This window comes from Psammomys obesus, unplaced genomic scaffold (genome assembly GCF_907164565.1).
Source record: "Psammomys obesus unplaced genomic scaffold, mPsaObe1.curated_primary_1811, whole genome shotgun sequence".
Classification (NCBI taxonomy): Eukaryota; Metazoa; Chordata; class Mammalia; order Rodentia; family Muridae; genus Psammomys; species Psammomys obesus.
The window spans coordinates 1,151,041-1,167,034 of NW_026596085.1; the positions used below are offsets into that span (position 1 = coordinate 1,151,041).

General features: G+C 51.9%; 1 protein-coding gene across 1 annotated transcript in view; it reads right to left on the minus strand.

Annotated features, from left to right (window-relative positions):
* Dip2b (disco interacting protein 2 homolog B) overlaps positions 1-15,994 on the minus strand; it is a 153,359-nt gene that overhangs the window by 26,280 nt on the left and 111,085 nt on the right. Inside the window, exons 16-23 of the mRNA XM_055626842.1 lie at positions 15,439-15,558; positions 13,783-13,897; positions 12,824-12,963; positions 12,026-12,162; positions 6,726-6,806; positions 4,083-4,210; positions 2,383-2,497; positions 450-651 (exon numbers count right to left, since the gene is read on the minus strand). Of these exons, the coding sequence (XP_055482817.1) occupies positions 450-651; positions 2,383-2,497; positions 4,083-4,210; positions 6,726-6,806; positions 12,026-12,162; positions 12,824-12,963; positions 13,783-13,897; positions 15,439-15,558 (1,038 nt within the window). The remainder of the gene's footprint in view (positions 1-449; positions 652-2,382; positions 2,498-4,082; positions 4,211-6,725; positions 6,807-12,025; positions 12,163-12,823; positions 12,964-13,782; positions 13,898-15,438; positions 15,559-15,994) is intronic.

A 15,994-nucleotide genomic window follows, 5' to 3' on the forward strand; every position in this document is an offset into this window, starting at 1 on the left:
CTCCTCTACTACAGTCATCTCCTCTACTACAGTCATCTCCTCTACTACAGTCATCTACTCTACTACAGTCATCTACTCTACTACAGTCATCTACTTAGGAAACACCTACTACAGTCACCTACTAAGTCCAGAGAACACCTGTTCCCCAGGGAGCGGCCCACAGTGAGCATTAGCAGCTAGGAGGGAAAGAGGGGTCCCTCAGCATGAGGCTCCTGCAGAAAGCCAGCATGTGACAGGAAACAAGGTAGTCCCAGTGCTCAGCAAGGAGCCACCAGCTTTCTCTCCCCCCGAGAGGACTCTGAGCTCTGCGGTTTGCTCGGCAGAGGAGAAACATCGGCCCGGCACCGTGCAGGCGGGACAGCGGGCCTGTCAGCACTCAGAAGTACGCTCAGAGACTGGCTTCGAGGAGCTGCACTGTATTGTCATGGTAGGAGCTCCATTATTATTACCTGGCTGCTTTTGTCGGGGCTTTGGCAAGTTGGTCACACACGTGTGTGGGCACATGAGGATATTACACGGGTGTAGAGAACCCTCCAGAAAGAGCTGCTTTGTCTGGGAGATGTGGATCCCTCCTAGTGGAGTTTTTGGTAGCGTGTTGGCAGGCACCAGAGCGAGACAGTAGACGCCTACTTGATGGATGCTATCGATCGCCTGGAAAACAAAGAAAAACGCCCAAAGTGAGGTCACTTTGACAGAGTCCACGACTTTACCGCCCAGTGTTTCCTCTATCTGTCCCAGGGTGGCAGTCTGGTAGACGACTAAGTTCTCATGTATGCCTACCCACACCGCCTGCCTCCATTCTGCTGTGACCTGAAAGTTAGACCTGCCACCCTGGTTTCCTTCCCACAATCCTTTGAGCCCTTCTTTTCTAATATGGGCCTAGCAGCATGGTTCTAGTAGGAAAGGGTGGCAAGAAGGGCCAACAAAGAGGGGGCCTGAGAGTACACCATAAACGTTTCACAAGCGCGCCCATGGTGTGGGCTTCAAGAAGCACAGTCCCTGGGCCCTCCACGGAACGTGGAAACTTGTGATGAAGCAGACAGGACGCCAGCTGTGCGCATGGGCACTCCAAGTGTGCTCCACAAACCATCTGGGCCACAGGAGTAAGGAATGTTGTGTGTTGTGTCCTGTGTGCACACCCAGAGGACAGAATGAGGATGAGGACACGCTCCTTATGTTGAGCCTGTGTCTCTGTTACCACATCAAAGAGATCTACAGTCAGGCTGGAAGAAGAAGTCATCTGCTGAGTGTCAAATGAGCTTACAGAACGGGGAAAGGGTCTCCCTGTGGGCAGGTGTGGGTGCTGCAACACCCACAGTCTCCACCTGGAAGGCGAGGCAGAGCCCAAAGAGAGACAGGGCTGGCATCAAAGGTGTGTGCCACCGTTCCTGGCCCCAAATGACTCTTCATAGGGTTCCGGTTAAATTCCTGTAGCTACTTCCTGGGTTGTGCCTTAGGAAACTGCAGATAAATTCACTTGTCTACAGAACAATGTAGAATGTGTGGTTAACCACTGGACACTACCGTTAGCACCAGAACTTCTGAAAAATGTAAGCAGGTTTCAGTCTGAATACATATCATAAAATACTTTTCTTTTTTCCTCGTTTAAAAATTATGATTGGTGGGGGGAGGGCTGGGGTCAGGCTATAAAGTGATTAAATAAATAAAAATTTAAAATATGATGATTTACACACACATGCACATGCTACAGGTCTCCTGTGGAGGGCGGAGGGCAGATGGGAGGGGGAGAGGGTGGAAGGCAGAGGGGAGAGGGCAGAGGGGAGAGGGAGGAGGGCAGAGGGGAGAGGGCAGAAGGCAGAGGGGAGAGGGCAGAAGCCAGAGGGGAGAGGGTGGAGGGCAAAGGGCAGCTGTGCAGGGTCAGTTCTCTCTTTCTACCTTTAAATGGTCCCACTAACGAAGAGAACTAGGCATGGTGGCACAGAACTTTTAACCCAACATTCACGTGTGTGTGTGTGTGTGTGTGTGTGTGTGTGTGTGTGTGTAAGTAAATGGACTATTATATATATTATATTCTCCAAAGAGAAATGAGGCTAGTTGATTTTGTAGAATAATTGGTAAGGGCAAAAAAAAACAAAAAAAAAAACAAAAAAAAAAAAACAAGGTAGGGAGGGATATGGGCAAAGTTGAAGGGGTGGGGGAAAGAGTGGATATAAACTTATTCATTCTGTACATGTAATAAATTACACACACACACAGTTTTTTCGAGACGGGGCCTCTCTGTGTAGCACTGGAAGTTTGTTATATGTAGACCAGGCTGGCCTTGAACTTGCAGATCAGCTGCCTCCGCTGGGAGTCCAGGCATGCGCCACAGGCTTGAACATGACTTTTAAAGGCAGCACCGTGCGCGGAGCGGGCCCTCACCTGCAGCACACGGCTCATCCACTGGAAGCTGTCCTCCTCGGCTGCATCCGGTCTCTGCTCCGCCACCACCACAATGCGCTCGTCATAAAACACAGACACAGAGAACACGGCAATCCTGAGAGACAGAGCACACACGTCAGTCTCCCTTCAAGGCCGTCGTGACTGCTTCCTCAGCTGGAGTGGAGAAGCCATCCCCACCACACCACCCAGACAGCAGAAAGAGAATGTAAAGTCAGTGTCCCCACACCAGGATCCAGTGAAGTCACTTAAAAACCAAAGCAGCGTGGACTGAGCACCAGAGTGGCAGACATGACACACTTCCTGGCTTTGTGGCGCTTACGTGTGAGACAGAACCAACCAACACACAGACAGTGAAGCCATATTGTGATGTGCCAGGGGCACAAGGGGCAGGGCCAGCGGAGTGGGGTGCCCGGTGGAGTGGGGTGTGGGTGCTTGGGGAGCGCCTCCCTGGGGCGGACACTGGAGCAGAGACCTGAGTGAGGTGAGGACCCGAGCCACGCGAAGATCTGGAGGAGGAGGACTCCGGGCAGAAGGAGCGGAAAGCGGAAAGGTTCTGAGGTAGGGAGCAGCAGCAAGAAGGCCAGTGTGCCTGGAGCAGAGTGGTGAAGCAGAGAGTGGAGCGACAGTCAGACACGGGCAAGGGAGACTGAGGCCGAGGGAGGAGGATGGAGTTGGACCTGAGGGAGGTCTCCGCTCAAATGTCCCCTCACTAGTGAGGCATCCCCACACCACCTCAGTGTGCGCTCAGGACCCTATCACATGCACCATGTTGCCGTCTGCCTGACTTCTGTGTTTGTCGTGAGAATGTGAGGGCACACACGTAGCCTGTTTTGTTCACTGCCAAAGTACCCAGAAGAGCAGGTGTTTGCACCAGTATTTGCTGGATGAATGCGGGAAGATGGGAAGACACTGGAGAGCCATGATTGCTGGCCTGCCTGCCGGAAGGCCTTCCTCCCACCCACAGCAGTCGGGGCACAGTGTGTGCAGGCACCGTGGGGAACACTGGGGACACCTCTGTGACCACAGACAGTGGTCCAGGCCCAGGAAGCTCCATTCCTGGAAAGCCACGCCAAGACAGAAAACCTGGCAATGCAGGAACTGGTTCCTCTGCTGTCTAGAATTTCTTCTTTCTGACTTAGCTAAGCTCAGGACGGGAGGACAGAGGGGGCACACGCCGCAGGCCCAGCACAGACGTGGGTGAAAACAATGAAAACGCCCCTAGCAGACAGCCATCTGTGCCTGTGAACTGCCAGGGCGCCTTCCCGTGGCTTAGTGAGCTCAGCGCCTGGCCCTCTCAGCACAGAGCTGCCGCATCAGCCTCCACCCGGGGAACGCAACCGTTCCCTAGAGATGAGAGGAGGGGCCTCAGGCCTGCACTGCACAGAGCGGTGGCCGTCTACTCTGGCCTGGACAGCACCATCCTGGAAGGACTGCACAGGCACAGTGTTCTGTCTTGGAGTCCTCCTCCGTCTTCAGAGCTCAACAAATACTGACAGACTCTGGTACACCAATACGGTCACGTGTCCTTCCTTTCAGTCAAAGAGCCAAACACTGCAGGCATGTCCTTCATGCCGGGCTTCTGTTATTCCAGCCCAAGGCAACCTGAGAGCACGGACAGAACCTGCGAAGCACAGCTCGGAGCATGCTAGCGCTGCTGACAGCGGTGTCCCTGAACTCACCTGCCCCGATAGACCGTCTTCATGGACTCCACAGCCAACCCAGTGGCAACGATGTCGTCAGCGTTATGTCTCCGACCACTGACCATGAGTAGGCCATCGATCTTTCCAACCACGAACACCAAGCTGCCCTGAAAGTCAGCAATGGTTTACCATCATTCCACGGCTAAGAGGGTAAGAGGACACTCTCCGTTTCCTCTTATGTATGTATGTAACTTTATGTTCTTTATGTTCTTTATGTAACTCTCATAAAGAACACTAAGAAAGATGCCCGTGAGCACCCAGAGTTCAGTTCCCAATACCACAAACCGTGTCCAGGAAAGAAATAATGTCACAGTTCATAATTTTTAAATAAAAGAAACTCTCTGGGATCAGTGAGGAAGTAGCACAACAAAGCCAGTGAGGTCTTTTTAAAAATCCCACCACAGCTGCGTGCGCACGTGTAGGTGGGCACAGACCGCCACTGCACACTTGTGGAGTCAGGGACAACTCGCAGGAGTAAGTTCACTGTTTCTGCCCTGTGGGTCTTGGGGATTGAACTCAGGTCATTAGGCTTGTCTGCAGATGCCTTTACCTGCTGAACCATCTAGCCAGCTCCACTGAGGTCTCACAGTCTACAAGAGAGGACACTGTTCCTCTTTATTCTGAGGGGGAACCTCTCAGGGGAGAAACGACACTCACACACACAGAACTTTCCCTGCCACAGGTGTGTGCTAGCTCATCTTCTGAAGTACACACAGGGTGAATGCTGGGGGAAGTCAAGCAGATTTAGTTTGTAAATGGTTGCTTCGATCATGGAAGGGAAACACTATCCATTTGACAAGATCAGAAGGTCTAAGGATGCAGCAGATTTTCTTCCCAGAAGGACAATGGAGCAGCAGGCGACCTGGGCACAAGGCCCTAAATGCACAGTGTGTAAACACTCCCCAGATTCACTCGTGTAAGTCAGTCGGGCTACGTAAAGTGTCAGTGAGCCAGCAGTTGAGAAAGTTAGTGTTACTCACTAACTTTCTGAGCACAGTGATTGGGCTGAATAGAAAGACAGAATCTCCATGCACAGGAGCTATTGGCATCCACAGTGGCAGAGGGAGCCATCTCCAACAGTTTGTTGGTGTTAATCGGAGAAGAGGGCTAGAGAGGCGCTCTCAGTTAAGGGAATCTACGGGTCGTGCAGAGGACCTGAGTGTGGTTTCCAGCACCCACAACAGGCGGCTCACAACCCCTATACCTCCAATTCCAGGGCATCCAACTCCGAAATGTATGTAGACACATAATTAACATAACAGAAACAAATCTTAAGGCGAAAAAGAGAAGGAATGCCCACTTCTCCACATCTTTAACAGTGAGGCTGTTGAGCTGACAGGATGTTTATTTACATCTCCATCTTTCCTGCAGCCAGATCTGACCACAGCACTAGTTCAGACCAGACACAAGCAGAAACTTTACACGGGTTTAGGGACTGCGCCTTAGCGAGCAGGGCAACAGTCTGTGTGGACTGACAGCTCTAAAGCTCTAGCCTGGACTTCAAGAGTAGAGCAGCAAGCACAGGAGTTGGACATTTGGGACTATGCTGGTAAAGTGGCCAACACAGCTGAGGCTACTGTGACATGTGCATAGCCATTTCTTTTTTCTTTTCTTTCTTTCCTTCTTTCTTTCTCTCTCTCTCTCTCTCTCTCTTCCTTCCTTCCTTTTTTTTTTTTTTTTTTTTTTTTTTGAGACAGGGTTTCTCTGTGTAGCCCTGGCTGTCCTGGAACTCACTCTGTAGACCAGGCTGGCCTTGAACTCACAGAGATCTGCCTGCCTCTGCCTCCCCAGTGCTGGGATTAAAGGTCATTTCTAAGAGTTCAATTCCATACACTGTCTCAGAGCTCAGCCGTTTCGAGGAGGAGAAGGGTAGGAAGGAGGCAGCACCAGACGCAGGGTGTGCGCTCACAGAAAAAGGATCACACTTCATTTCCCACTGCCCCAGCCACTGGCCTACACAGCCTGGCTCTCAGCCACCCTCGAGAACTCAAGCTCACTGTGTGCCCTTTGAGAAAAGGCTTTTGGAGTCCTAGTCTCTCTAAACTAGTACCTTTAACTCCCATTTGCCAAGTAACAGATGACTTCTGAGAGTGTACAAGGACACAGGGCGGGCGCTGCTGGCCACCTGTAAGAAAATGCTGTGTCCACTCCCCACTCGGTTCCCCTGCTACCAAGGGAACCTTCTCCAGCACGCTCAACTCCTCACAGCATGCTGACCTAATCACAAGGAGTAGGAAGCATACGGGGAACGTTCTGAAAATGCAGGGTACATGTAAACCACAGTCTGAAGGAGTCGAAGGAACAGCAGCAGACACAGGGTCATTAGCTCATTCCTGCGACATCCTTGTACCATCAGTGTAAACAGTAGGTGAGTGCCTGGTGTAGGTGGCGCACACTTTCGACCTCAGCACTTGGGAGGCACAGGCATGGAGCTGGTGGTTCCAAGCCAGCCGGGACTACGCACGGAGACGCGTCTGCAGAAAGAACGAGGAGGAGCAGCTGCGGCTGCTGTTGTGAAGGCCTGGTGACGCCTTCAACATCTCAAGATCTGCTCAGTTCTGGGACTCACAGTTCAACTGCTTAGACCACATGCAGCTAAATCAACCGAAAACTGTCGCTCACCGGCCCTACAAAGCCCAGCAGTCCTGACCGGATGAAGGGAACATCTCCCACAGGCGAGCCCGAAGAACTCACTGGAACCACCTAAAACACAAAAGGGAAAAGGCGAAAAGCTTGCCTACTTTCCAAAACCATGCACGTGATGTCTTACTTAAGAGGAAAAACTACAAGTAATACATGCTAACTGAGCAGGGCATTGGTGCCATGCACCCTTAATCCCAGCACTCAGGAGACAGGCAGGTGGATCTCCGTGAGCGTGAGGCCAGCCTGGTCTACGCAGCAAACCCCAGACTGGCCAAGGCTCCATAGTGAGACCCTACCACTAAAAACAAACACCCCAATACAATCATAATATATGTTTACAAATAATACATATTTATAACATGCTTGTTGGAAGCCATATTCTGCAACAAATGCAGGGATGTCTTCCATTTCAATGTTTGCTGTTTATCTCTCTGGGCCATTTTATGACATGTGTTTGTGTTTGTGTCATTGCATATGTGTGCATATGAGCATGTGGGAGTCGGACAACTGCAGCAGTCAGGGCTCTTTTGCCATGCGGGTTGTGTGTGGCATAAGGGACTGTGAGGTGCCTTTACTGTGTCATCTCACGGGCCCACAGGCTACAGAGGTTACCGTATGCTAAAACAGGGTCACGGGGTTGCTCACCCACAAAGCTGTGCCGTGCAAGTGTGAGGCCCAAGGTTTTGACCCCTGGCACCCGTGCAAAAGGCTGGGGAGAGGGGTGCCAACAGCAGGAGGCCCCACTACTGAAGCCTAAGCAGCAGACAGCACGAACACGGGGCAGGACAGAGGACAATGCCCATGACCTGGTTCACATGCACATACACAGAGCACGTGATACACACACATGTGGGTGTTGACATATCACACACACACACACACACACACACACAATTGAAAAGGGATCGAATTACAGTTGTCTTTCCATTCACTAGCAGACTTCAGTGTGTCTGGAACAGCCCATGCTGTGAGACAGTTACATAACAGTGCACGTCACAGCATAGACGGTGAGGCCTGGGGCCTATTGTGGCTCTGCAGTTCACTGACGGGGACTCTGGGAAAGTCCCATTTTTGGTTATAAATGATGCTCTCAGATTCTCCTCCTGGGCTTGGGTAAAGATAAAGCAATGCAAACAGATCTGGAGAGGTTTACATACACACACACACACACACACACACACACACACACACTCTGGCTGGGCGCCGTGAGGCACACAAGTAATCTCAGTACTCTAGGAAGCAAAGGCAGGTATATCTCTGTGAGTTTGAGGCCAGCCTGGTCTACAAAGTGAGTTCAGGACAGGCAAGGCTACACAGAGAAACCCTGTGTGAGGGAAAAAGAAAAAGATTGCGGGTTCAGTCTGGCCAGGTGTCCTGATCCCTCACAACCTTACCCAGTGCTTTCATGAATACCACTGCATATATTTTCATAATTTATGCAAAGCAGAAAGGCTGCAAGTGCAGCAGCCCCACAGCTGCTGTCTCAACACTGACTCCACCAGCATCACAGAAATGTACCCATTTCGCAGCTGGAGAGACGGCTCGGAGGCTAAGAGCACTGGCTGCTCTTCCAGAGGGCCTGAGTTCAATTCCCAGCCACCACATGGTGGCTCACAACCACCTATGATGTGATCTGGTGCCCTCTGCTGTTGCACAGGTGTACATGCAGGCAGAACACTGTATACATAGTAAATAAATAAATCTTTAATACAAAAAAGAGCGTCCATTTTCCCCGTATTACAGCCAGCACCGTATATTGTCCCTTTCCAAACTTTGCTAATCTTGTGGTGAAACCCAGAGATTCCATCATGATTTAACCCTGTTTCCTCGTTAGTGAGGATGAACTGCCTTTTTCTGTCTACTTGTGTGTGTGCACATGTGTGTCTACACGGGTATGCATAGTAAATAGCTCACTTACACAAACTCCTGCAGTTTTTTATTCCTTTGATTTTTTTATTTTTTCCTTGATTTTTTTCTCCTTTTAATTTTAATTTTTTGAATCTGTATTTGTGGGTTTTGCCTACATGTCCATCTTTCTGTCTGTGCCCAATGTGCATGCCTGGTGCCTTCGCAGTCCAGGAGAGGGAACAGGACCTCCTGTGCCTGGAGCTGCAGTCGAGTCTGAGCTGTCATGTGGGTGCTGGGAATTGAACCTGGGTCCTTTAAAAGAGCAGCCGAGACTTAACCAGTCATCTCTCCAGCCCACCTCCCTTTATTATTTTTCACACACACACACACACACACACACACACACACACACTGCTGTGCCTCCGTCCACCCACCCACCCTGCATGTCACAGTGCCTACGTAGAGAACACACAGCAGCATGCAGAAGTCAGTCTTCCAATTGTCCCATGTACACCGACAGACAGACATGTAGGAAAAACACCTACATTTAAAAAATTAAAATCAATTAACGAAGGAAGGAAGAAATGAACTTTCTCCAGCTGCTCTTGTGCATGTGTGCCACGGCACACCTATGAAGGTCAGAGGACACTTGTGAGAGGTTCTCCTCATCAACTACGTGGTTTCTGGGGACTGGACAATCCCCAGATGTGGTGGCGGGCAGCTTACCTGCTGAGCCATCTCACTGCCTCCTGTCTCCTCCCTTCACTGTGCCCTCACAGTTTACGCTGGAGAGAAGACATTTCCATGGGCTGGTGGTCACAGCGCTGCCTGGCTAGCCCTCAAGCATCACCGACAAGGAGTCAAAATCTGAGGCTAGCAGCCGTCTCTCAAGACAGGCAATGATGGGTGTTCTCTTCAAACACTGCTAGAGGGCCTGGCAGACAGCTCAGCGGTCAGAGCCTGACTACCCGAGGTCGGCCTCGGAACCCTAACAGATGCACAGCAATGCGTGCAGCCTCACCCCTGTATTCCCAGCAGGGAGACAGGAAGCAGGGACAAGGCCACAGAGACCTCAGGGCCAGCTGGCCTGAAGCTGCAGCAAAACCCAGAGACAGACCCTGCTTAGCAAAGCGCCGTGGGGGCTGGGGAGGGGGCTCAGAGGTTAAGGGCGCTCACTGCTCTTGCAGAACCTGATTCCCAGCACTGCATGGTGGCTCACAGCCGTCTGTACTCCTGTCCGGGCACTCCAACTCACTCTTCTGGCCTCCAAGGGCACCAAGCATGTACTGTAGTGCATGGACATAGGTGCAGGGAAAGCATCTACACAGGTGGATATTTCTTTATTATAAACAAAGGGGGAGAAGAGAACTGACTCTCAGGTTGTCCTGTGACCTCTACATATGTGCAGCCATGGTGGTCTCTTCTCCGCCCTCTTCCTCCTTCTCTCCCCTCCTCTCACGTACGCACACAATAATACACTTCTGCTTGAAGTGAGGTGAAGAGGTATGTGCTGTAATGCCAGCTTCTCAGGAGGCTGAGGCATGAGGAGGGTAGATACGAGGCTGGTCGGGCCACTCAGTGAGGCTTTGTCGCCAACAGCATGGACCCTATTTCCAGTGTGCAAGAGTCAATGACGAGCTTTACACGCACGGAAAGACAGAAGCTGGGGCCAGCACGGGGTTCCTGGGTTACAGCCCTTGCCACCATGCCCGATGACTGGCGTTCAAGCCCTAGAACCACATGATAGGAGACAGAACACCCTTAAAGCTGTCCACTGCTCTTCACACACACATGCATACATACAAACGTGCACACATAACCACACACAAGAAGTAAGTGAATAAACAAACAAATGTTTCTAAAAAAGTCTGTTTAGAGACAGAAACTGGCAATGGTGGTTCATACCTATAATCCCAGGAACTCAGGAGGCTGAGGCAGCAGAATTACCAAGAGTTTGGGGCCAGTCTGGGCTACAGAGCAAGATCTTATCTCAAGGGCTGAGAACAGAGCTAGCACAGGAGCGGGTGTGTTGAGCACCAAGGCCTTGTGCTGAGCACTGGCATGGAAAGAAGGGGAGAGAATGAATGCTCAGCTTTAGAAACAGTAAAAGGCACAAGTATAAGATAGTGAATGACAGCGGGTCAACGAGGAGGCTGGAGATGCACACGCCTGGGCAGCAGAAAGCTCCTGCGGCAGGGATGGAGACAGCCTTTGAGCAGACACTGGCGACTCACTTTGCGCTTTTGGGTTGGAAACAGAGACGATGCTCAGCTGGTGCTTAGCCTCCTCCAGGCAGCACACGACAGGCAATACAATGCTCTGTCACACAGACGCATGCCGTCAGCGCGATGGCCAGCATCCTGTGCGCTCCTTTATAACAGAACAGCTGCAACGCAGAGCGATGCACGCTGTCCTGCCAGCTGAGAAAGCCAAGCCAGCCTCCAGGAAGGGCAACTCAGAGGTGGGGTCAGCAGAGCCTCGCCAGCCCATCTAGCGTAAGGAGCCACAGCCAGCAGCAGACCCCTCTGCTCCGAAGGCACTGCGGCCAGTTAAGTACTTCTAACTTGCAGGCGCACCAGGGCAGCCCCACTTACACCTTAGCCCGGAGGCGGCAACGCTCGCTGCACGGCCTCCTCAGGAAGCGCGCTGCCTGTGCCAACCCCGGCTGGCCCAGCAGCCCAGCGTCCTGACTGAGCCCAGCACAAAGAACGCTCCGGAGCAGAGAGGACTCACCAAGTACCTGCTTGAGGAGCACTCTGACCCCTGCAAAGGGTTAAGGCTCTTAGTATGTGTGCATGTGTGTGCATGAACGTACGAGTGTCTGCCTGTCTGTGGGAGTATTTGATTGTGGAGTTCGTTGCACATGCATGTGTGAAGGCTCAAAGTTTATGCTGGGTGTCTTCTTCACTGAGGTGACTTTTCTGCTGAACCCAGGGCCTGCAAGTCCACTAGTCCAGCTGAGCAGCTTGCCTGGGGACTGGGCTAGCTGCTGGGCACGCCTGCCTTCTGGAGACCTTTATCATCTCCCATGTCTTACACGATGACCTGACACAGCTAGCGTCTGGCCCAGGACTCTGAGATTCAAGTGCCTCTGCCTCCCTGGGCAGTGCTGGGATTGAAGGTGCCACCATGCCAGTGCTTCTGCCTTTTTTGGAGACACGGGCCTATTATGCAGCCCAGGCTGGCCTTGAACTCACAGTCCCCGACACCAGGCTCTCAAGCACTGTGATCACAAGTACTCGCCACCTTGTCTGGTTCTCACATGTATCTTAAAGATAAAGGAGCTGGGCACTCAGACAGTCACAAGGCAGCCGGTGCGTGTGCCTGAGTATCTGAGCTCGGCACCTGGCCCCAGAGAGCTCCATCTCAGCCACTAGGCCTCTCTAGTCACATCCGATCTCACTGAGCACCCTGGGAAATACATCACGTACCTCAAATGTATTTTTGGTCACGCCAGCAAGTCCAAAGTACATCATTCCTCCAGTCCTGGAACTCACACAGATTTCTCCAATCTCGTCTGTCTTGCAGAGCTGAGGAAGGCCGTCTGGCTTCACAATACACATCATGCCTAGTGCACAGAAGCGAGACAGACAGGGGAGTCTGGACAGCCTGCAAAGGAACAACTTGGTTCTGCAAACCCGGGGAGCCACACATTTACTGAACTGGTGCCTGGCAGAAGGACGGCAGCAGCCGGTGAGGAAGCAGGCACTGGCCCTACGCAGGGTCACGCTCTCCCTCCCAGCGCCTGGCATCCCTTTGCACGTGAAGAAACGTAACTCCTCTTGGCATGCCTCTGGGACTGGCGGCACACAGCATCAGTGCAGCACAAGCCTAACGGCACCTCCCCCCTCAACCGCCAGAGTGGCTCCCATGTGACCAGATACTGAAACTGGGATTGCCAGAGTTGGTCCTCTCGTCCATCAGCCCTCCCGTCTCTCTAGATTCCCCTCTTCACATGGTTCTGGGGGTGGAACCAGGCCAGCATTCTACCAGCAAGCTACCTTCCCAGCCCAGCACTGCTATTTTTTCTCCCCAAGACAGGGTTTCTCTGTGTAGCCCTAGCTGTCCTGGAATTCATTCTGTAGACCAGGCTGGCCTCGAACTCACAGAGATCTGCCTGCCTCTGCTTCCCCCTGCTGGAATCACAAGCATACACCACGGCACCTGGCTCAGCAGCACTGTTTTGGAGTCAAATCTTTACGAAATCCCAATTGTACCCTCAAACGTACCCCCGGGCATCACATGCCCCACATCCTGCACTGTCAGCGCCGAGTTCTTATCTTCAGTATTAACCCGGATGACTCCATAGCTCAATCCGTTCATCGAAAGAATGGCTCTTCCTGGCAAAGGAGCCCCTGGAACCCCAGGTCTATAATGGGAAACAAACTGTCAGGCCCGCTATATACAAACACACATACATACAAACAAAAAACAAAAAACAAATAGGCAAAACATGTGGGGCTGACAAGATGGCTCAGTGGGTACAGGCAAGCCTGATGACCTGAGTTTGATCCCCAGGTCCACATGGTAGAAGGAGAAAATCGACTCCTCCAGGCTGTCCTCCAACTTCCACACACCTGCTGTGGTGTCACCACACACACACGTGTAAATTTTGAAGAAATTAAAAACAAGGAGATGGGCTTGACGGCTCCTGCCTGAGCTACAGTGAGACTGGCAAGACAGTCACTGGGGTGGCCAGCCTGCAGCCCAGCCACGACGCAAGCTCAGGAGAGAGCCACCTCAGGGGAAAGGAGCCTTGGAGCCTCCCTGTCCTTCGCTCAGGGCATCCTCCCACACCTTGCTCCAGGCCTCCAGAGACTAACACAGACCCAGAGATACACAAACAATTTTCTTTAAAAAAAGGAGGAAGAAAAGAAGATGCTGGTGTTGGGTGTGCTATAAAGGGACAGATCTGCACACCTCAGGCAGGATCAGCCTATCTCTAATTTAAGACGCAAAGATTTCTGAAGTCACAAATACGAGACAGGAATAATTACAGTAAAATTCCAGCTTCAAGGTGTACAGTTCTGTCAAGAAGAGGAAAAATACTGAGGTGCCTGAAATGACTTTACAAGGTAACTTTGACTCTGGGCTTGTGAAGCAGAAAGTAATTTCGATCTCTTCTCTCACCATGCACACACCTCGCCAGGCTGAGGACAGACATCCAGAGAGCCGATCATGACAGTACCTGCGGATGGCGACGGTCATGGCCTCAGCGGAGGTGGCACAAGGACAGATGGCCTCAGGCTTCAGTCCGTGGCTTTGGAACAGACTCAGGAAAGCATCACAGGACGACACAGACCCTGAGGAGTTGGGACAGAGCAGCTCTCCTTATTCGGGAAACTACGAAGTGGGGCAGCACAGCTGTCCATGAGGCCCCCTCCCCCGCACTCACTCACTCGTGCAAACTGTTTGCGGTGCTGTGAGGAGGTCCCTGACAGTTCCTACGCTCGCACTAGAAAGGCTACACCTACCAGGCGGCTGGCGCAAGCCTGGGCACAGCGCTGCAGGCCTAGGCAGCCAGCTGGGAACCCAGAAGCCAGTCCTGAAGTGGCGGCTGCAGCCAGGCCGAGCGGCCCTGCAGTCCTGCCTGCTCTCAGTATGCTCTGCCTCCTCGACACGCTCGCCACATGTGTTTAAGGCAGGGTAATGAGCTTGCTTCTAAGTCTCCGAGTCTCCCGAGTGGAGAAAAGCAGTGAGGTCCGTACACCCTGCACATGCCCTTTGCTGCTTGGAGGTCAGCCTGCTCACACTCAGCTAACCCTCCTCCGCCCAGTGAGCCGCACGCAGCGAAGAGCATTTAAAGAGAGGCATGCTCTCAAGAAGCTTCTCAGTCCACCCAGACACGAGAGGGTAAGCTCTCTCTGTGAGCGGCATCCGTGCTGCATTTGTGAGGGGCACATGCCGATCACCAGGACCACGCTCACTAGAGGAGCAGGTCACTCAGGACTACACACAAGACTTCGAGCATACAGAGCGTGCACAGCAGCGAGTCTACAGAGACAGCATGTGGAGGCTGCAGAGAGCAGTGAGAGACCTGCTGCTCCTCCACAGGACCCAAGCTGTTCCCAGCTCACAACCCTAACTCTAGTTCCAGCAGGTCAGACACCCTCCTCTGGCCGCTGAGAAAACATGCACACACCTGGCATATTTTCATTGAAATGCACACAAACATACACAAAAAATTTTAAAATCTGTTTTGTTTTTGTTTTCTTTTTTGAAACCAACTTTCTCTATGTACCCCTAGCTGTCCTGGAACTTTTCTGTAGACCAGGCTGACCTTGGTCTCACAGAGATCCGCCTGCCCCTGCCTACCTGAGTGCTGGGATCAAAGGCGTATACCACCACTGCCCAGCTTTTTGTTGTTGTTGTTTTAGAGAAAGAAAATGTATGATTGTCTACAGCTGAGGGACAGCAGAGAGGATGAAGAGTAACAACGGGCCTGGGGTTTCCCTCAGGCTGACAGAAGTGTGCAGGTGACAGCTGCACAGGTGCAATACACCCAAGTCATACACCTGAAAGGGAAACTTATTCATTCATTCATTCATTCATTCATTCATTCATTCATTCATTCATTTCTGACACAGGGTTTCTCTGTGTAGCCTTGGCTGTCCTAGAACTCACTCTGCAGGCCAGGCTGGCCTGTAATTCAGAGACCCGCCTGCCTCCGCCTCCCAAGTGCTGGGATTAAAGGTGCATGTACCACCACTACGAGGTGAAATGGGCAAGTTTTGTCGTATGTAAATTACATCTCAACACGGATGTTGCAAACAGAAGCTCTTACAGAAGAGGAGCAACCCCCCAGCCTGTCAGGTGCCACAGGAGCTCCGCAGGCAGCACTCACAGGGATTGGCGCCGTCGGTGACAACGAGCATCCGCAGAGAACTGAGGCTCACGTCCCTCTGGTCCCGATGTGCCATCATGGCCCAGTGGAGGTCTCGGCACTTTACTAGCGCCACTTTGGCTACAGATGCAGAGGAACAGGGCTGTGACGTCACGCACACTGAATCTGGGCGTACAGCTAATATCTGCAACACGCTTATTTATTTTAGTGGTAGTTCTCACTTGATAAAAATTTTAAACTTTCAAAAAGATTGTGTGAGCGTTTCAGGGGAAGCAAGCCACTGACAGGTCAAAACATCTCCGTCAAGGAAACTGGACAGCGCAGCATTCAACGGAGCCGACTGTGGTTCAAATCCTGGAGAACTTACCTCAATTTGTCAGAAGAGACACAGGGAGATAAAGCAAACAGCTTATTTCAATAGCAACTCCAAAACTTGGTAAGGCACCATGGTAAAGAACTGTTTCACTCCCTCCTGGGGCATGCTTCCAACAGTCTAATTATTAATGTACGTGTGTGTGTGTGTGTGTGTGTGTGTGTGTGTGTGTGTGTGTGTGTG